The 21,692-nt window shown below is 40.7% G+C and overlaps 3 protein-coding genes across 3 annotated transcripts in view; 1 reads left to right on the top strand and 2 right to left on the bottom strand.

Annotated features, from left to right (window-relative positions):
* Positions 1 to 100: 100 nt before the first annotated feature.
* Positions 101 to 7,023, bottom strand: calb1 (calbindin 1). Its single transcript, XM_067600269.1, has 11 exons — positions 6,391 to 7,023; positions 6,244 to 6,320; positions 5,436 to 5,510; positions 5,003 to 5,083; positions 4,607 to 4,663; positions 4,381 to 4,458; positions 1,610 to 1,665; positions 1,483 to 1,522; positions 1,145 to 1,198; positions 771 to 842; positions 101 to 536 (listed from the first exon to the last, which is right to left on the bottom strand). The coding sequence occupies exons 1-11, from the start codon at positions 6,467 to 6,469 to the stop codon at positions 426 to 428; spliced, it is 780 nt and encodes a 259-aa protein (XP_067456370.1). The 5' UTR covers positions 6,470 to 7,023; the 3' UTR covers positions 101 to 425.
* A 266-nt stretch (positions 7,024 to 7,289) lies between these two features.
* Positions 7,290 to 12,246, bottom strand: pnp4b (purine nucleoside phosphorylase 4b). Its single transcript, XM_067600266.1, has 7 exons — positions 12,111 to 12,246; positions 11,164 to 11,336; positions 10,946 to 11,049; positions 10,019 to 10,194; positions 9,559 to 9,749; positions 8,127 to 8,206; positions 7,290 to 7,580 (listed from the first exon to the last, which is right to left on the bottom strand). The coding sequence occupies exons 1-7, from the start codon at positions 12,131 to 12,133 to the stop codon at positions 7,440 to 7,442; spliced, it is 888 nt and encodes a 295-aa protein (XP_067456367.1). The 5' UTR covers positions 12,134 to 12,246; the 3' UTR covers positions 7,290 to 7,439.
* A 2,862-nt stretch (positions 12,247 to 15,108) lies between these two features.
* LOC137190547 (ankyrin repeat domain-containing protein 34A) overlaps positions 15,109 to 21,692 on the top strand; it is a 16,204-nt gene continuing 9,620 nt past the window's right edge. Inside the window, exon 1 of the mRNA XM_067600099.1 lies at positions 15,109 to 15,229. The gene's annotated coding sequence lies outside the window, so the exon portion shown is untranslated. The remainder of the gene's footprint in view (positions 15,230 to 21,692) is intronic.

Here is a 21,692-nt window from a genome sequence, read left to right as displayed (position 1 = left end):
TTGACACAAACTCTGTTTTCTGATAAATTCCGTTTCACAATCTGACCCCATCAGTTATATTTAAATATATATATCAGTTATATTCACCACACTGTGCAGCTCTGTTCATGGTTTTATTTCGTCACATGTGATGAGTCACAGGTTCAACATGAAAACACAGATCATAAAACATGCAGTGATGTAAACCTACAGGCATGATGTCATCGTGTTGTCAGACAAACAGCTCCACATTAAAACAACTAGAGGATCAAACTGTCTGATACTCACCTGGTGAACAGGTGTGAAAGAAACAGTAGAATTTTATTTGATGTTTATTACAGACAAACTCACATCATGTTTATACTATGGGGCTGCAGCAACCAATCAGAGAGGAGGAATCAAAACAATCATAACTCAGATCCACTAGTTTAATGTGTTGAGTCGTTTCAGTCTTCATCACAGAGCAGCAGAGCGAGCTCGCTGCGGTAAAGTTTCCCTCTGTCTGATAGCTGCATGATGGACGCCCGATAAAGAGGAAGATCTGCAGAGTCCAGAACCTGCAGGACACACACACACATACACACTTTGTCTTTAATACAAACTTTCATTTTTCTTGTTTTTTCTGTCTCTGCTCCTCTGAAGTCAGTCTGAACCTTCAACTCTTGAGTGTTAGTTGTGTTTGTCTTTGCTCATATTGTACATGTTGTCTTTAAAAAGAGACTTAAATAAATAAAAACGTATGACTGAGCAGAACTGAGACAAACACGCAGTGAGAAATAAAAACTTGAGACCTTCTTGTTGTTCTCACACAGATCTCTGAGGAGAACGTCGAGCTCTGCTTCATCCATGAACCCACTGCCATCCTGAAACACACACACACACACACACAGAGGAGAGGTTCCTACATTTCCCATAATGCACCTGGGTAGTACCTTTCATGAGAGCCTCCTTGCAGGTAAAAAGTTATTTTGATACCCCACTGATATATTTCTCAGTAGGTATCAGGTGTCCGTTTTGAGATGAATAAGTTCCGAGACAGTAAACGGACTCTGTGTTCATTTAAAGTATCAACTGTTTCCTGTTTTCAGACCTGCAGCCTTATAAACGCTTTTAAAACATCAGACCAACAATCGTTCACTGAAAACAAAGAAAGTGAAAAACTGACCTGATCATAGAGATCAAAGGTCCTGTTGAACTGACGTCTGGACGTCTTTATTCCCTGAAAGACACGCAGGCAGGTCAATACAGTCACATCATTTCATCACTATATTATTTCTGAAGTTGAATTATTTTGTTTGTTACATCTCAGTTACATTGATAATAATAATAATAATAATAATAATAATAATAATAATAATAATTATTATTATTATTATTATTATTATTATTATTATCATTATTATTATTATTATTATTATTATTATTATTATTATTATTATTATTATTATTATTATACAATTTTCAGACACAAATTTCAGCTCAGTGCTTCCTCTGAACTCTCACCTCAAACCTGAGCACGAAGTTCTGTTCATCAGGCAGCAACCTGCACACAACACACCAGTTAAGATCAGTTTAGACCAGTACACACCAGTTTAGACCAGTACACATCAGTACAGACCAGTTTACATACCTGGCCATTTCTGCCAAGCAGAGTTTTCCGTCACCGTCTGAATCAAAAATCTTCAACTGGAAAAAAAGAAAAACAGCTGATTCACAACTGAGTTCTGCTCCAAATATACACGTTTATCTTAAAGTATTACTATAATGTTACTATAATGTTACTACAGTGTTACTATAATGTTACTACAGTGTTAATATAATGTTACTATAATGTTACTATAATGTTACTATAATGTTAATATAATGTTACTACAGTGTTACTATAATTTTACTACAGTGTTACTATAATGTTACTACAGTGTTACTATAATGTTACTACAGTGTTAATATAATGTTACTATAGTGTTACTACAGTGTTACTATACTGTTACTATAATGTTACTACAGTGTTAATACAATGTTACTATAGTGTTACTACAGTGTTACTATACTGTTACTATAATGTTACTACAGTGTTAATACAATGTTACTATAGTGTTACTACAGTGTTACTATACTGTTACTATAATGTTACTATAATGTTACAACAGTGTTACCACAGTGTTACTACAGTGTTAATACAATGTTACTATAATGTTACTATAGTGTTACTACAGTGTTACTATACTGTTACTATAATGTTACTACAGTGTTAATATAATGTTACTACAGTGTTAATATAATGTTACTATAATGTTACTATAATGTTACTATAATGTTAATATAATGTTACTACAGTGTTACTATAATTTTACTACAGTGTTACTATAATGTTACTACAGTGTTACTATAATGTTACTACAGTGTTAATATAATGTTACTATAGTGTTACTACAGTGTTACTATACTGTTACTATAATGTTACTACAGTGTTAATACAATGTTACTATAGTGTTACTACAGTGTTACTATACTGTTACTATAATGTTACTACAGTGTTAATACAATGTTACTATAGTGTTACTACAGTGTTACTATACTGTTACTATAATGTTACTATAATGTTACAACAGTGTTACCACAGTGTTACTACAGTGTTAATACAATGTTACTATAATGTTACTATAGTGTTACTACAGTGTTACTATACTGTTACTATAATGTTACTACAGTGTTAATACAATGTTACTACAGTGTTACTATACTGTTACTATAATGTTACTACAGTGTTAATACAATGTTACTATAGTGTTACTACAGTGTTACTATAATGTTACTATAATGTTACTACAGTGTTAATACAATGTTACTATAGTGTTACTACAGTGTTACTATAATGTTACTATAATGTTACCACAGTGTTAATACAGTGTTACTATAGTGCAGTACAGTATTTTTATGGTATTATTGCAATAATATTACCATATCATTGTAGTAATAGTAAAGTTTGTGTAGTAATACTACAGTATAATTACAGTAATAGCACAGTGTCAGTGTACAATGACAGTACTTTTCTACTACTAAATTCAGATAAAACTGAAGTTATTGTGCTTGGCCCTAAACACCTTAGAAACAAATTATCTAATGATAAAGCTGCTCTGGATGGCATTACCCTGGCCTCCAGCACCACCGTAAGGAATCTGGGAGTTATCTTTGATCAGGATATGTCCTTTAACTCCCACATAAATCAAATCTCAAGGACTGCCTTTTTTCACTTACGTAATATCACAAAAATCAGGCACATCCTGTCCCTAAAAGATGCAGAAAAACTAGTTCACGCATTTGTTACTTCTAGGCTGGATTATTGCAATTCCTTATTATCAGGCTGCCCTAACAAGTCTCTAAAGACTCTCCAGCTGGTCCAGAACGCAGCTGCACGTGTATTGACTAAAACTAGAAAAAGAGATCACATTTCTCCCATTTTAGCTTCACTACATTGGCTTCCTGTAAAATCTAGAATAGAATTTAAAATCCTTCTCCTAACTTACAAAGCCCTTAATGGTCAGACACCATCATATCTTGAAGAGCTCATAATACCGTATTATCCCACTAGAACACTGTGCTCCCAGTATGCAGCTTACTGGTGGTTCCTACAGTCTTTAAAAGTAGAATGGGAGGCAGAGCCTTCAGCTATCAGGCTCCTCTTCTATGGAACCATCTACCGGATTCAGTCCGGGGTGCAGACACCCTCTCTATGTTTAAGAGTAGGCTTAAAACTTTCCTTTTTGATAAAGCTTATAGTTAGGGCCGACCAGGCTCGCCTTGGATCAGCCCTTAGTTATGCTGCTATAGGCCTAGACTACTGGGGGACTTCCCATGATGCACTGAGCTCCTCTCTCCTCCTCCTCCTCTCCATCTGTATGCATTCATGTAACATCAATGCATGTCACTAACTTTGCTTCTTCCCCGGAGTTTTTTGTGCTTTCTCATCTCACAGAAAAACCTGACTCCCGGGCCGAACCTTCGCGGTCCTTCACAGTCCTGATGGCATCCTTCCCTGGCTGTTGCTGCTTGTGCTTGTTGTTGTTTGTTGTTGTCATTGTTTTTCTTCTGTCCCCCCTCCCCCTTTCCCTCTCTCTTTCTCTCTCTCAACCCAACCGGTCAAAGCAGATGGCCGCCCACCAAGAGCCGGGGTCTGCTTGAGGTTTTATACCCGTTAAAGGGGAGTTTTTCCTTACCGCTGTCGCCAAGTGCTGCTCATGGGGGAATTGTTGGGTCTCTGTAAATTAAAGAGTACGGTCTGACCTGCTCTATGTGAAAAGTGCCTTGAGATGACTTCTGTTGTGATATGGCGCTATATAAATAAAGATTGATTGATTGATTGATTGATTGATACTATTGCAGTATTACTGCAGTACTTACAGTTGCTGCTGTGTACTCGTCCAGCTTGTTCTGGTCACATGTTCTTTGGTTTTTCAGCAGCAGATCCTTCAGGAAGTTCTGCAGGACAGTTAGCATTACATCATATTAGCCTCATATATGAATCTGTGTTTTATTATTAGCTTTATGATGCTTTAGCGTATTGCAGCTAACAACCTCATATCAATAAAACTACTGTATGAAAACAATCCCAGCATGCACCTCTCACCTTCAGCTCTTCTGCCTCAATGTAGCCGCTGTGGTCGACATCATAACGTCTCCACGTCTGCAGAGTCACGTGAGGGATGAACACACAGGAAACAGGCAGAAAACATGAAGAAAACATTTAGGAAACATGTAGAAAACGCTGACAGTAACTTCAGTCATGTTCTGTTACAGGTTATTATACCTGCTCTGATGTTTCTATCAGCTCTGTGTCAGAGAGCTGAAGAAAAATTCATGTTGGTTATTGTTTAAATACCTGAGGATTAAAACACTGGTTATAAGTCTGTTATGTTTCTTGTTTGTCCAGCTGGTGGCGCCAGAGGAATTCATGATTTCATTCTGTGAGGGACAGACTGTAAACCTGCAGAGGAACAGATCAGGTGAGTCAGCAGGAACCTACCTGCAGGAACTGAGAGGCGGAGCTCAGCTGCTGTCTGAAGAACAACAGGAAGTTTTCCTCAGTGGGAAGAATCTGAACCAGCTAGAGACACAAGCACAGGTCAAAGGTCAAACACACCTGACTGCTCCATGAATTAAATTATTATTATTATTCCAGCATGAGTCACTGATCAGCTGAGAGTCTGTGATCATATATATATATATAACTAAATAAATGAACCTCCTGACTCAGACACTGACTGCTGTCTGATTTTTCTGCTGCTTTTGGTTCAGTCAGACATTTCATGTAGTTAACATTTATTCATCAGTTATGATTAAATATGTTTCCTCTGGTCCTCCGTCTCTTTATTTTCATGACTTCAACAAGCCTTTCAAATTAAATCACAAAGTATGTCGTTGGTCCATGAACTCCAGGAAACCTGCCGAGGACTCACTTCAACCAGTCCGATCCTGCGATCTGTCGTCTCCTCGTATTCACTCACAAACTGTCTCATCTCATCCGTCAGATCCTGAAACACAAGAAAACGGTTTCAGTCTTCCTGCAGGTTTAAACACTTTCACTATTTATCATTAATAATCAGTATATAAACAATAAATTAACTGTTTATAACAAGCTATAGTGAAGTTATAAGCAGGTATAAAGACATTTTAAGTGTTTATTAATGTTCAGTATTTATTATTTATTGTCATTCATTATCTCTTTATACAGCAGCAAACACTTCTAGGTTATTGATGAATACATTAATAAACACCGACAGTAAGTACAAAAGCTTCAAGCACTTTAGATGTTTAGATCCATAATGCAGCAGCATCAGGAGACGTCTGATCATCTGCAGCAGGACAACAAACATCCAGCCAGAGTCATAAAGAACCATCTTCAGTCTCTGATCTCAACATCATGGAGTCAGTCTGGGATTAACATGACGAGACAGAAGCAGCAGAAGAAGAAGACGCAGGAACAACCGACCTGCCGACAACCTGAAACACTGAGAACTGCTGCTGGTTTAAAGACGAAGCTGCTCGCAGCAGATATTGATTCACTTTCTGCTGTTTATTAAACTTTGGATCAAGTTAACTGATCAATAAAAACTATTCAAATCGTCCTCAATTTACTTTTAACGCCTAAAACTTTTGCAGGTGAACAGGTGAACAGGTGAACAGATGAACAGGTGAACAGATGAACAGATGAACAGGTGAACAGGTGAACAGGTGAACAGATGAACAGGTGAACAGATCACTCACCAGTCCCGCCTTCTGTCGAGCTTCTCGCAGCTCTCTGATGAAACTCTGCAGCTCTTTTCCTTCGATGAATCCGTTTCCTGAAAGACAATCAGACGATCAGCTGACAGCCGATGATGTCATCGAATGACAGAAAGGCTGCAGGTTTACCATCGTTGTCGTAGTGATGAAAGATGTCCAGAAACTGAGAGGCGGATATCTCCACTGCCTGCAGGAGGGAGCTGGCCATACTGGGAGCAGACTGGATGTTACTGGGAGCAGACTGGATATTGTGTCCTCAGTGTTGATGTTGTTGTGTGACTCTCTCTCCTCTCGGTGGGGGAATAAAAAGCTCGGCTCTCAGCGGGGTTCGTAACACCAACAGCTGCAGAGAGACTCGAGCCCAGCGGGTGAGACCACCTGTACACCTGTCTGTGCACCTGTCTGTCTGTCAGTGTGTGTGCACCTGTCTGTCTGTCAGTGTGTGTGCACCTGTCTGTCTGTCAGTGTGTGTGCGCAGACTGAAAGCTGCAGCTGTGGTAACTATAAAGTAGATTTATTGATGAGATTTTCTTTCTCCACCTCTTTCTCTCCTCCCTGTTAGTTTGTCATTCACAGCACATGTTTGTCTTGCTCCCCATCTGCTGTCAATCACACCTGCAGCACACAAACAGGAAGTTGGCTCTGAGCCTTCATCGCCTGGTGATGAAGCACACCAGTCAACCAATCACAGGGCCTGTGGGGCTGTCAGTCATCATGAACTAATTAACAGGTGGTGAGAGGGTGAAGTCACTCAAACCTTCAGGAGCCGCCAAGAGAAAAAACAAAATATACTGAAGATTAAAAACAGGCGAACCAAACGAAGGGTTCAAGATGCAGCTGAAAGCTCTAGAAGAAATCCAGTAAGTGGACCTTAAGTTACTTTTATTCCTGAAGTCAAGAATGAAACTTTAAACTCCACGTTTTCATGAGTTTGAAACATAAAGTTCAGATATAAATATGATCATGTTGGTCAGACGTTACAGATGTTTCAGACATCTGTCAGTTTGTTCTGATGGAGAATCACAGTCTTCAGTCATTAAAAGAAACTTTATTGTGAAGTTACAGTTTAACAGCTGGAACATAACAACAGGAAGTTACAACTACAGTTTATTCTGACAGTAACAGAACTAACAGAAGAGAAGACTCCTCTAACATGACGTTAACATGCGTTGATGTTGTTAGTGTGTGTTGATGCTCTGCTGCTGGCAGCGACTGATCAGCATGGTGGCGAGTTTCTGCAGAACCTCCGTCCTCATTTTACTGATCTGAAGAACCTCCTCATGGTTCACCTTCTCCTCCCGACTGTAGTCCAGAGACACCTGCAGGACAAATACAGGTAGGTCAGCGCCGTCACACAACCTTCACACAACCTTCACACAACCTTCACACAACCTTCAAACAACTTTCACACAGTTGTCAATCAACTGTCACACAACCTTCACACAACCTTCACACAACCTTCAAACAACCTTCAAACAACTTTCACACAGTTGTCAATCAACTGTCATACAACCTTCACACAACCTTCAAACAACCTTCACACAACCTTCACACAACCTTCAAACAATTTTCACACAACCTTCACACAACCTTCAAACAACTTTCACACAACTTTCACACAGTTGTCAATCAACTGTCACACAACCTTCACACAACCTTCACACAACCTTCAAACAACTTTCACACAACCTTCAAACAACCTTCACACAACCTTCAAACAATTTTCACACAACCTTCACACAACCTTCACACAACCTTCAAACAACTTTCACACAACTTTCACACAGTTGTCAATCAACTGTCATACAACCTTCACACAACCTTCAAACAACCTTCACACAACCTTCACACAGACAGCTGCTGACCTTGTTGGTGATCAGGGACAGACCGAGAACTCTGAGTCCGCAGTGTTTCGCCACCGTCACCTCAGGAACTGTACTCATACCTGAAGACGACAGAGACAACGATTCATTCTCCTCATAAAGTCATAAACTCCACTTTAACTGTGATTTCCTGTGAAAAATGAAATGAATTGAAAAAATACCAGTAATCACAGTCAAATAAAATGTTTAATCTTGTGCCGCATGTTGACGGACATTACAAACTCGTTAATTATAATTAATATGGATCAAAGGAGTTCTGTAAAGTGGTTCTACTGTCAGCAGGATGTGAGAACAGAACTCTGCTGGTGTTCAACAGTCGGACGTGTGTCATGTGACGTCGTTATTGTATTCAGCAGGTTGTCGAGTTCCCAGAGTTCCACTCTGTCTCGTTAACATTTAATCAGCAGACATATTTAATGAGAACCTGCTGATACAGAATCCATCATATGACCACCGATCGACGTGCTGCTGAGAGAACGGAGCTGAACACCCGTCTGAGATCTCTGATCATTCTGCTTTTGTTAAGGATGATCTATGAAACATAAAACATGATGCTAAAACTGAGAACTCAGCTGTACCACCTCCAAGACCCCCATCAAAGACCCTAGACCCTGCCCTAGGACTCTAGACCTTTCTCAAGGAACACGTTAACCTCTTCAAAGGTCCCAGAAAACATTTCCAGGAGCCCTAAAACCTCCCCAAGACTATTCCGGAGGACCCTGGATTTTCTTCAACCCTAGACCCAAGACCCCTCTAAAGGACACACATTGTAGACCCTTGTCAAAGAACCCTAGAACATCATCCAAACTTTTAGATCCTCTTCAACGAACCCCTGACTACCTTGAAACTCCTTAAGGATCCTAGAACCCTCTTAAGGACCTATATTATAAATCAAAACCCCCGAGATCATTGCCACACCCCCAGAACCTTCTCGAGACCCACAGAAACTCCCCAGGGACTCCAAAAACCTCATCAAGTAATCCTAGATTCTCCTGAAGAACCCACTGATCCTGCTCCCGACCCCAGACCCTCCTGATGGGACCACAGAATCGTCTCTAAGACATCTAGAAACTGCTTAAGAAGCTTAGAAACCTCTGCAGGTACTCTAGAAGATGTTCCACAGAAGGTTTCCACACTACGACTCCCAGAAGCCCCTGCTGTGCTGTCATACGAGTCCATCAAAGAATCAGCAGTAATGTGAACTCTGTAAACATGCAGATGACAGTTTGGATCTTGGAACAGTCCAAAGATCATCTCACCGAGAGCCAATCACTGCTCTCCCCGCTGACTCGCTAATGAGGTTCGTTAAAACTTGTCAATTATTAACGAGCTCATCAGGAGAGTTTCCTTCGATGACCAATTACTGAGGACAGAGCCTGTCTGTCTCTCTACCTGTCTGTCTGTCTCTTCTTACCCACAGAGTCACAGCCGAGGATCCGCAGCATTCTGGCCTCAGCGATGGTTTCGAAGTTGGGCCCGCTCACCATGCAGTAGACTCCCTCTCTGACGAAATCACTGCAGCCCAGTTCAGACACCACGTCCAGAGTCAGACGCCTCAGATCCTTACTGTACGCATCAGACATGCAGGGAAACCTGATCCCAAACCTGCAGACAGACACACAGAGACATTTATAGCTTCTCGTAACCTGCAGAGCTTCTTCTAACGGGACCTTGTAAGAACCTGCAAGGTTCTCGGTTCTGTCTTTTGTTTCCACCAGAACGTTTCAGATAAACATCACTGACGAAACGTCTGTCCACACCGGGACAAACAGACAGACAGACAGACAGACAGACAGACAGTCAGTCAGACAGACAGTCAGACAGACAGTCAGACAGACAGTCAGACAGACAGACAGACAGTCAGACGGTCTCACCGCTCGTCGTTGGGTCCACACAGCGGATGTTGTCCAGCGAATCCCGGCAGGTTGATGTGGTCTTTGATGATCATGATGTCACCGACTTTAAAGTCAGGACAGATTCCTCCAGAGGCGTTCGTCACCAGAACCGTCTCCACCCCCATCAGCTTAAAGATCCGCACGGGGAACGTCACCTGAGACAGGTAGAAACAGACAGACAGACAGACGGTCACTACCCAGAGAGCAGGACCACAGCTGGATCCCACATTCTAGTTCCTGTCCTCATGCAGCTCTTCATCTTCTCGAGGTCACCATCTTGTTTTCTAGAACATGTGAGTGGAACAAGTTTACAGACGCAGGATGGTTGTTTGTATACGGCGGCGTTCAGTGTGTTGACGCTCCGGCAAACGTGAAATGTTCAACTTTTGCTGCAACAAAACAAGACGTCATCCAGCAAGACAAACACCTTCCTGGAGGATTCATCTGCTGCGTGAAGCTCGTGTTGTTGCTGTGGTAACTCTCCAGAGTTGTAAAACCCTGTTTGAGTTTTACATCTGATCAACCTTTAAACACATGAATGTTACATCATTATGTCTCACCTGTACACTAAACAACCTGCGCTGTTTTAACGCACAAATGTTTTCAACAGTCTGCATCACGACCCTGAACTCATCCAGCCTGAACCAAACAAACCAGCACCTCATCCCAGAGTTCACTGCAGGTCACAATCCTCAGTTCCCTCCGAGAGCAGCCATCTTTAACATGGAGGAGAGCTGTGTTGTCATGACAACATCAGTCCCAAGTGAGGCTCAGACGCTGATTTCAGGAAGAAGTTACCTCACCTGGACTAGAGGTGCAGCAGGACCTGAACTTTATGTATAAATCAGCTCCACAGACTGAGGATGACTGCTGTCAGATGTGTCGGAGTGAGGATGAAGAGCTCACCTGGCAGAGGGAGTAACCTTCATACAGGTGGAAGTGACCCTGCATGAAGACGCAGGTAGTGTCCTCGATCGTCCCAAACACCAGACAGCCTTCATGACCTGCGACTGAGAGACAGAGAGACGTGACATCAGAGAAGAGATCCTTCGCTCCGCGGAGAGGTGTCTCCAGAGACCCCGCCCCCCTCTCCGTCCGCTCCACAGTGGGCGTGGCTAACTCACCTGTGCTGACAGGGAAGTTGGGGATATCCTGGTATCTGATGATCTGCTTGTCGGCAGCTACGTCGGCCAACAGACCGAGTCCTGAACCGCAGATCACTGCAACCTTCGGACGGTGACTCGTCTGGTTCAGGAGCCACTCGGTGGTCAGGTTGTAGTCCTCGAAGGAGCAGCAACTGTGGGGGGGGGGGGGGGGGGGGGGGGGGGGGGGGTAAACAGTGAGGTATACTTCATAGTTCAAACAAGAATAACCAAAGCTGCTCGTGCACATGAACAGTAACATAAAAATGATAATTCCTTTAGGTGGAGATCTACGATGTCTGCTATCATGAGATATGAACGTGAGAGTTTATTATTTTGTTCATATTATCACACTGGACTCGTATTTATTTATAAATGTCTTATAACTAGAAATGTATATAACGGAGAGTTTTATGATTTCAGTTTAATAAATCTAAATTATATTTTAATAGAAGAGTCACATGTGGCAGCAGTAAATGTATAGAAACAGAACCTGTGATATAAACAGATAACTGCAGCTCTCTGATCATCTTCATCATCATCATCTTCATCCTCCTGTTGTCTGATGTCTACGGTGTGTCACATGTCTGATCTTTGAGCCGCAGCTGCAGTTAAAATCTGTTTTATGTTTCCTGAAGATAAAACCTGCAGCAGCAGTTTGTCAGTTCATCGTCTTCATAAATCGACTTTTATTAAAACAACCTTCTATTATTATTTAACCTTCTGACATAAATCTGTGTTTCAAGTTTTTGCTTTTTAAATAAAGTTTTAAATCAGTTTTTGCCAAACGTTGAATTTGTCTTTCAGGTCAGTTTGTTTGAAGTTGGAGCTGAAAGAAGAGTTTCCTCCACCAAAGATATAAATGAAGTAAAATAAATAAAAATATGTGATACCCTGACATAAAGACCAGTAAGATGAAAAATACTTACCAGGGGTTCCCTTTGCCGTGCATTGTCCCGCCGCAGAGAGAGGAAGAGAAGAAGAAGAGGAAGAAGACAAAGCAGCAGCAGACAGACGAGCAGCGTGAGGTGCTGCTCTCTGATTGGCTGAATCAGTGTCTGTAGATACCGCCGGGTTCAGTGACTGGTCTGTCTGTGACCTTTGACCTCTGCGGTTTGTACAATGAGGGGATCAAAGATCAATACATGTATGATATCAGGTACACAGCCTGATCAATAATTAAACTGATTAATAAAACTGTGTGAGATAATAAATTCAACCAAAAATACATAAACATGAAGAAGCAGGATTAAATAATAATAATAATAATAATAATAACAACAATAATACTTCACCAGTTCATTGTTATATAATTTGAAATTACCTTTGTTTATTTATTTATTTATTTATTTATTTATTGAGAACACAGTGACAACATGGTGACTGTTTCTACACTTCAGGTGAGTTTAACAGCAGTGACTCACCTGTAGAGGTGAGAGTAGGCGGAGTTAAGGAGGACTTTAGAGGGAACAACAACCTCCTTCACACCTGACGAGCTCACCTGCTCACAACACACACACACAGGTGTCTTCACCGCAGGAAACAGTGGATTCAGTTGGTTCACCTGAGAACTTCCTGTTGCCACAGTCAGTGTGCAGCAGACAGGTGCAGTAGTGAACACGCTCACCGTGTGTCTCTCTCATCTGCAGAGTTTTTATAAACAAATAAAAGTTGTTTAGTGTCCTTGAGCTCTAAACAAACATGTTGAGTCTGTGGGTCTCTGCTGTGATCATGTGACCTGAACCTGCACAATCACATCCAGTCTGAGGGTCTCTGCTGTGATCACGTGTTCACATCATGATTGGATCTCAATATGCAAATGAGGAAGCCGGAGCTGTCTGGCCGACTTGTCTTAGGTGTTTTTTTTAATTCTTTTTTTTTGTTATTCACATATAAAACAACTACATGATCATTCTCAGAATATTCATCTCACAGTTTACAGAAGAAAAATAAAAACGCAAACAAACCGAGCGAAGACGAAGAAGACGAAGACGAGTTACATTCACACAAAGACTTGAAACAGAAAACAGTTCGGCTTTTTAGCTGTAAATGTGCTTTTATGAATATGAAATTCAGCCAACAAAATGAAAGGATTTGTAATATATAATTGATCATTTAGTCAGGAGTTGATGTTTCCATCATAATAAAGAATGAACGGCTGACATCAGGATCTGCTCTCAGACGTTCTTCATCTTTTATGATGGAAACTAGTCGCAGCTTTTACCCAGCATGCTTCAGCTGGCAGGTAGAGGTGCAGCCATGTGACCTTTCACCTTACTGGGATGAATGATGTCACCATTCACACCTGCTGAGATCCAATCACAGTGCGAGCCAGAACTCCTCCAGATGTGGTCTGATTGATCCGATTGTGTTCTGATCACAGTGTGTTTACACCTGCGTTAACAGGCGTTTCCACGGATACAGATCACATGTTGATGTCGGGTGTAAACAGTAAAACAAACCAGATTTGATGTTGATCAGTGAGTTTAGAGCTGCTGGCAGGACGCAGCCGGGCCTGTTCCAGTCCTCATGCTAAGCTAAGCTAAGCTAAGCTAACCGGCTGCTAACTGTAGCTTCATATTTACGTGTAATGAAATGATTAAAATTACATCCCTTTATTGGTACAATCATTACTAATACTGCTGTTACTGATACTTCTATAGTAGTACTGCAGTACTACTGCAATAGTACTGCAGTACTGAGTGCAGCTGCAGGCTGAAGTCACAGTTCTGCTACATCAGCAAAACCTGTTAGTGTGTGTGTGTGTGTGTGTGTGTGTGTGTGTGTGTGTGTGTTCGTGTGTAATGAGGTAAAGAGCTGTGTGTCGCCGTGGGAACGCTTCTGCAGGAATCCAGCACATCAGTTGCCATAGAAACTGTGTTTCCATAATAGCAACAGTGTGTGTGTGTGTGTGTGTGTGTGTCCTGCAGTATTTTATTTTTGTCATGAACAGTTCAACTCATGATGATGATAATAATAATAATAATAATAATAATAATAATAATAATAATAACTGTGAGTGATGATCATGGATCATTTTTACATGTGTGACACGTGTCACATGTTTATCACATGTGGTTTTTGGACGTTTGTTTTATTTCATGTGTGAGTCGACCTTCATCTCTGTTGTTTCTGTTTATTGAATATGTGTCATATAAAACATCACGTGAATTTCACACTTTTCACATGTGAAGTATAACATTTAAACATACATGTGCATTTTTGTCAGTTATTATTATTTCTATTATATTTAAACTTATTTTTATTTATTCCAGGAGAAATGTAAACATGAAAACAACATAAGCAAATATTTAAATTGTTTTCATGAACTGGACCGTCCAGTTAAACATAAACATTGTTCTATTAATCCAAATATATATAAAATGATAACAGAATATTATGAGAACAACATTTTAAATGAAAGCTGTTCAAATATAGAATTATGATCATTAATAACAACAAACTGTTTTCAATCATTTCTGGTGTGAAAGTTCTGAAAAAGAGACTCGAGAGATGAAACATGAAAATATAAAGACTCAGAAACATAAAAACATGTGAAGCAGCTGAAGATGGATTTTATATTTGATCAGAATCATCATCTAAAAAGTTCAGCCCATTAATCATCTATTGATCATCTATTGATCACTCCTGTTGTCGTCATGTTGTCGACTCTGCAGGACTGGAGCAGTGCAGTCAGCTGATGGTTTTAATATAAACCTAAAATACATTAAAAATAAATATATAACCAAATATAAAGGAAGGTTAAGTATTAAATAAATGAACATTAAATAATGTTTGATGGTCAGAGGTTCAGTTTTACTGAAGTTACACACAGACACAGTAAAGGGTTAAATGGGGGGGGGGGGGGGGGGGCTCGGAGCGGCTCTGAGAGCTCAGACTGAGGAGGAAGAGGAAGAGGAGGAGGAGGAGGGTCGGTGCAGCGGCTCCGTCAGTAAACAGTCAGTATCGGTCGGTAACGGATACTAACGGACAGTAACGGCCGGTCAGATGATGATGATGATGATGATGATGCTCCTTCATCTCGGCGGTAAGAAAAAAAGAAAAAGCTCGACATGTTTTCCTTCATCCATCCATCAGTGTCTGCAGACTCTTCCTCCATCTCATCACTTCATCTCTCACTCCTTCACACAGCAGCTACCGGATATTTACCAGATATTTAACGGTTCCTCCCGGTGTGTGTGAGTGTGTGCGCGCCCGCGTGCGTGGTTATAACAGCCACATCAGACGCTGTAAAGTCACCAGATGTGACGGAATGATGATGATGATGATGCAGCAAAACACATTAAATATCTGATCCTTTGCTATGCACGCACGCACACACGCACGCACGCACGCACACACAAGCACACGCATAAACGCACGGACGGACTGACATGCACGCGCGGCGCTGCTGCTGTTAACTTCGCAACCGGTGTGTAAATATAGAAATCACTGCGTCAGAGCGGCAGAGTGACGTAGAAGGCGGAAAAATCCCGGGTCGCTGCATTCCTCCACATCTTCATCATCATCATCACCATCATCATCATCATGTTACTGAGCAGCTCCACCTGACAGACAGGTGAGCTGCTGCAGGTCAGTCACAACCACGTGACCTCCTTTACAAAGTATATTATACTACATATTGTGTACTATGAGTATATTACTGCATACTGTAGTATATTATACTATACCCTGTGTACTTTGTGTATATTATATTACTGCATACTGTAGTATATTATACTATACCCTGTGCACTTTGTGTATATTATATTACTGCATACTGTAGTATATTATACTATACCCTGTGTACTTTGTGTATATTATATTACTGCATACTGTAGTATATTATACTATACCCTGTGTACTAAGTGTACTAACACCAAGTAAACATATTCAGATGAAGTATTTTGTCACAAACACACAGATGTTGAGTTTATTATCATAGAAAACTGGAAAACTAGTAAATATTCACATGTGAGCAGCTGCTGACAGAAAGTCTGCTGGTTTTCTTGATTGTTTAAAAAAAGGCTTAAAAATTAATCTGTTATCAAAAATGAAGCCAAATGATTAACATAGTGGTCTATAGAGGTCTAAAGAGGTCTAAAGAGGTCTATAGAGGTCTATAGAGGTCTATAGAGGTCTAAAGAGGTCTAAAGAGGTCTATAGAGGTCTATAGAGGTTTATAGAGGTCTATAGAGGTCTATAGTGGTCTATAGTGGTCTATAGAGATCTATAGAGGTTTATAGAGGTCTATAGAGGTCTATAGAGGTCTATAGTGGTCTATAGTGGTCTATAGAGGTCTATAGAGGTTTATAGAGGTCTATAGAGGTCTATAGAGGTCTATAGAGGTTTATAGAGGTCTATAGAGGTTTATAGAGGTCTATAGAGGTCTATAGTGGTCTATAGAGGTTTATAGAGGTCTATAGAGGTTTATAGAGGTCTACAGTGGTCAATAGAGGCCTATAGAGGTCTATAGCGGTCTATAGAGGTTTATAGAGGTCTATAACAGTCTATAGTGGTCTATAGTGGTAAATAGAGGTTTATAGAGGTCTATAGAGGTTTATAGAGGTTTATAGAGGTCTATAGCGGTCTATAGAGGTTTATAGAGGTCTATAACAGTCTATAGTGGTCTATAGAGGTTTATAGAGGTCTATAGAGGTTTATAGAGGTTTATATAGGTCTATAGCAGTCTATAGAGGTTTATAGAGGTTTATAGAGGTCTATAGCAGTCTATAGTGGTCTATAGTGGTCTATAGAGGTTTATAGAGGTCTATAGAGGTCTATAGCGGTCTATAGCGGTCTATAGTGGTCTATAGTGGTCTATAGAGGTTTATAGCAGTCAATAGAGGTCTGTAGAGGTCTACAGAGGTTTATAGTGGTCTATAGAGGTCTGTATTCAATTTATTTATTTATATCACACCAAATCACAACAAAAGTCATCTCAGGGCACTTTTCACATGGAGCAGGTCTAGACCAAAATCTTTAATTTACAGAGACCCAACAATTCCCCCATAAGCAGCACTTGGCGACAGCGGTAAGGAAAAACTCCCCTTTAATGGGAAGAAACCTCAAGCAGAACCTGGCTCTAGGTGGGCGGCCATCTGCTTTGACTGGTTGGGTTGAGAGAGAGAGAAGGGGGTGGGGGGGGGGACACTGAGAAGCAGAGCAACAACAGCAACAACAACAACAACAGATACATGAATAGCAGCAACAAACAGCAACGATGGCAGGAACAGCTGGAGAAGGACAGAAGAAAGACATCAACATGTCAGCACGGTTTATGGGGTTTCCTGCTGATGAGAGAGCACAAAGCTCAGTGCATCATGGGAAGTCCCCCAGCAGTCTAGGCCTATAGCAGCATAACTAAGGGCTGATCCAAGGCGAGCCTGGTCGGCCCTAACTATAAGCTTTATCAAAAAGGAAAGTTTTAAGCCTACTCTTAAACATAGAGAGGGTGTCTGCACCCCGGACTGAATCTGGAAGATGGTTCCACAGGAGAGGAGCCTGATAGCTGAAGGCTCTGCCTCCCATTCTACTTTTAAAGACTGTAGGGACCACCAGTAAGCTGCATACTGGGAGCGCAGTGTTCTAGTGGGATAATACGGTATTATGAGCTCTTCAAGATATGATGGTGCCTGACCATTAAGGGCTTTGTAAGTTAGGAGAAGGATTTTAAATTCTATTCTAGATTTTACAGGAAGCCAATGCAGCGCTGCATTCTGGACCAGCTGGAGAGTCTTTAGAGACTTGTTAGGGCAGCCTGATAATAAGGAATTGCAATAATCCAGCCTAGAAGTAACAAATGCGTGAACTAGTTTTTCTGCATCTTTTTTGGACAGGATGTGCCTGATTTTTGTGATATTACGTAAGTGAAAAAAGGCAGTCCTTGAGATTTGATTTATGTGGGAGTTACTAACTTCAGTTTTATCTGAGTTTAATAGCAGAAAATTGCAGGTCATCCAGGTCTTTATGTCATTAAGGCATGCTTGGAGTTTGTTTAACTGATTGGTTTCATCAGGCTTCATTGATAAATATAATTGGGTGTCATCTGCATAGCAATGAGAATTTATTTATGTTTCCTAATAATATTACCTAAAGGAAGCATATACAAGGTGAATAGAATTGGTCCAAGTACAGAACCTTGTGGAACTCCGTGTCTAACTTTTGCCTTCATGGAGGATTCATCATTAACATGTACAAACTGAAATCGGTCTGATAAATAGGACTTAAACCAGCTTAATGCAGTTCCTGTAATGCCAATTAAATGTTCCAGTCTCTGCAAAAGGATGTGATGGTCAGTTGTGTTGAATGCGGCACTAAGATCTAACAGGACAAGTATAGAGACAAATCCTTTGTCCGATGCAGTTAGGAGGTCATTAGTGACTTTCACCAGTGCTGTCTCTGTGCTATGATGCGCTCTAAATCCTGACTGAAAATCCTCAAATAAACTATTGTTATGTAGAAAGTCACATAACTGATTAGAGACTGCTTTCTCAAGGATCTTAGAGAGAAATGGAAGGTTAGATATAGGTCTATCATTGGCTAAAACACCTGAATCAAGAGTAGGCTTCTTAAGAAGAGGTTTAAATACAGCTACTTTAAACGACTGTGGTACATAGCCTGTTACTAAAGACAGATTGATCATATCTAGTAAAGAAGTGCTAACTAAGGGTAAGGCTTCCTTAAGCAGCCTAGTTGGGATGGGGTCTAAGAGACAGGTTGATGGTTTAGCTGAACAAATCATTGAAGTTAGTTCAGGAAGGTCAATTAGCGAAAAACAGTCCAAATATATGTCAGGATTTACAGCTGCTTCTAAGGTCCCTGTGTTTGGGGAGAGAACGGTGCCTGTTGAGGGCAGATAATTGAATTTTGTCTCTAATAGTTAGAATTTTATCATTAAAGAAGCTCATAAAGTCGTTACTACTGAGAGCTATAGGAATACATGGATCAGTAGAGTTATGACTCTTTGTCAGCCTGGCCAAAGTGCTGAAAAGGAACCTAGGGCAGTTTTTATTCTCTTCTATTAATGCTGAGTAATAGGCGGCTCTGGCATTACAGAGGGCCTTCCTATATGTTTTAACACTATCTTGCCAGACTAAGCGAGATTCTTCCACTTTGGTGGAACGCCAAATCCTTTCATATTTTTGTGATATTTGCTTTAATTTGCGGGTTTGGGAGTTAAACCATGGAGCTAACCTCTTATGTTTTATTATCTTCTTTTTTAAGGGGGCGATGGAGTTGAGTGTTATTCGTAATGAGCCTGCAGCACTATCAACAAGATTATCAATTTGGGAGGGACTAAAGTTAACATAAGAGTCCTCTGTAGTATTGAGACATGGCAGTGAATTCAGTACTGATGGAATTGCTTCCTTAAAGCTACAGCACTATCAGAGAGACACCTAGTGAGGACATGTTTGTCTAATGGTGTGTAATCCAGAAATAGGAATTCAAAAGTTATCAAGTAATGGTCTGATAAAATAGGATTTTGTGGAAAAACTATCAAATGTTCAATTTCAATGCCATAAGTCAGAACAAGGTGGAGGGTGTGGTTAAGACGGTGAGTGGGATTATTTACACACTGAGAGAAGCCAGTTGAGTCTAATAATGAGATAAACACAGTGCTGAGACTGTCACTATCAACGTCCACATGAATATTAAAATCACCTACTATAATTACTTTATCTATACTAAGGACTAAGTTTGATAAAAACTCTGAGAATTCAGATAAGAGTTCAGAGTACGGACCAGGAGGACGGTTCACTATAACACATAGAACTGGCTGTAAAGTTTTCCAGGTTGGCTGAGAGACTAAGAACAAGACTTTCTAATGAGTTATAATGAAGTTCAGGTCTAGAGTTGATAATTAGGCTGTGACTCCTCCTCCTCGGCCAGTGTCTGGAGGAATGTGAGTATTAATATGACTGGGAGGACTGGATTCATTTAGACTGACATATTCTTAATGCCAGGTTTCAGTAAGACAATCAATCAATATGATGATCTGAGATTAAATCGTTTACTAATACGGCTTTAGATGACAGAGATCTAATGTTCAAGAGTCCACATTTAATTCTCTTATTTTGTTGTACTATTGCAGTAGTGGTGTTAATTTGTTTTAGATTTTTATGAATGACTCTTCTTTAGTTTACTTTGGATTTAATTGATTTAAGTGGTCGGGGGACAGACGCAGTCTCTATGTGGTTTTGGGGACAGACACGGTCTCTATGTGGTTTTGGGGATAGACACAGTCTCTATGTGGTTTTGGGGACAGACGCGGTCTCTATGTGGTTTTGGGGATAGACACAGTCTCTATGTGGTTTTGGGGACAGACACGGTCTCTATGTGGTTTTGGGGACAGACGCGGTCTCTATGTGGTTTTGGGGACAGACACGGTCTCTATGTGGTTTTGGGGACAGACACGGTTGCGGAGCCGCACTTCCAATTCACTGAGCCTCGCCTCCAACACTGCAAATAAACTACATTTATTACACTTACCACTATCACTAAATAACTAAACATAAGACACACTGCTGCTATAGGCATAGACTGCCGGGGGACCTCCACTGGTGCACTGAGCTCCTCTCTCCTCTTCTCTATCTGTATGTATTCATTTACCATTAATGCATGTTACTAACTTGACTTCTTCCCCGGAGTTCTTTGTGCTTTCTCATCAGCAGGAAACCCCATAAACCGTGCTGACATGTTGATGTCTTTCTTCTGTCCTTCTTCTGTCCTTCTCCAGCTGTTCCTGTCGTTGTTGCTGTTTGTTGTTTTTAGTCATGTATCTGTTGTTGTTGTTGTTGCCCATCCATCCCCCCACCCTCAGATGGCGTCCACGTAGAGCCGGGTTCTGCTTGAGGTTTCTTCCCATTAAAGGGGAGTTGTTGGGTCTCTGTAAATTAAAGATTGCGGTCTAGACCTGCTCCATGTGAAAAGTACCCTGAGATGACTTTTGTTGTGATTTGGCGATATATAAATAAAACTGAATTGAATTGAAATTGAACTGAGCAAGAGAGAGCAGGAGAGCGAGAGGGAGAGAGAGAAGCCACCGCTAACTGCTTAGCTTAAGTTAGCTGCTAATGCTAGCTGTTGAGCTAAAATAACTAACAACTGTGCGATTAGCGAGAAAAGTCGCTAAAAGAGACAAAGAGCTAAGAGTGCTTGTGTAGAACTAGCGAAAGTTTAAATATACAGCAGGTATTTATCCACAGTAATGTGAAATATAGCAAAACCAACTGAGTTGAGAGCAGCAACGACGCTAACAGTAAAGACAGTCGCCAACCGGAAATGACACAATACGCTTACCGTAGCACATCAAGCCCATAGAGGTCTATAGCGGTCTGTAGCAGTCAATAGAGATCTATAGAGGTCTATGGAGGTTTATAGCAGTCTATAGACGTCTATAGCAGTCTGTAGGAGTCAATAGAGGTCTGTGGAGGTTTATAGCAGTCTATAGAGGTCTATAGCAGTCTGTAGGAGTCAATAGAGGTCTGTGGAGGTTTATAGCAGTCTAT

Source organism: Thunnus thynnus, chromosome 10 (assembly GCF_963924715.1).
Source record: "Thunnus thynnus chromosome 10, fThuThy2.1, whole genome shotgun sequence".
Taxonomy (NCBI): Eukaryota; Metazoa; Chordata; class Actinopteri; order Scombriformes; family Scombridae; genus Thunnus; species Thunnus thynnus.
Note: the sequence above shows the minus strand (reverse complement) of the source record. Positions and strands in the feature narration are given on the sequence as shown.

Bases quoted from the DNA above. Each gene is read 5' to 3' on its own strand.
- pnp4b (XM_067600266.1), bottom strand. From the start codon at position 12,133: ATGCACGGCAAAGGGAACCCCTG. The intron at 9,750-10,018 runs GTGAGACCGTCT...GTCTGTCTGCAG, and splicing joins TGTGGACCCAACGACGAGCG to GTTTGGGATCAGGTTTCCCT. The intron at 7,581-8,126 runs GTCAGCAGCTGT...TTTGTCCTGCAG, and splicing joins TGTCCCTGATCACCAACAAG to GTGTCTCTGGACTACAGTCG.
- calb1 (XM_067600269.1), bottom strand. From the start codon at position 6,469: ATGGCCAGCTCCCTCCTGCAGGCAGTGGAGATATCCGCCTCTCAGTTT. The intron at 5,084-5,435 runs GTGAGTCCTCGG...TTGTGTCTCTAG, and splicing joins GCAGGATCGGACTGGTTGAA to CTGGTTCAGATTCTTCCCAC. The intron at 1,666-4,380 runs GTAAGTACTGCA...CTTTTTTTCCAG, and splicing joins ACGAGTACACAGCAGCAACT to TTGAAGATTTTTGATTCAGA.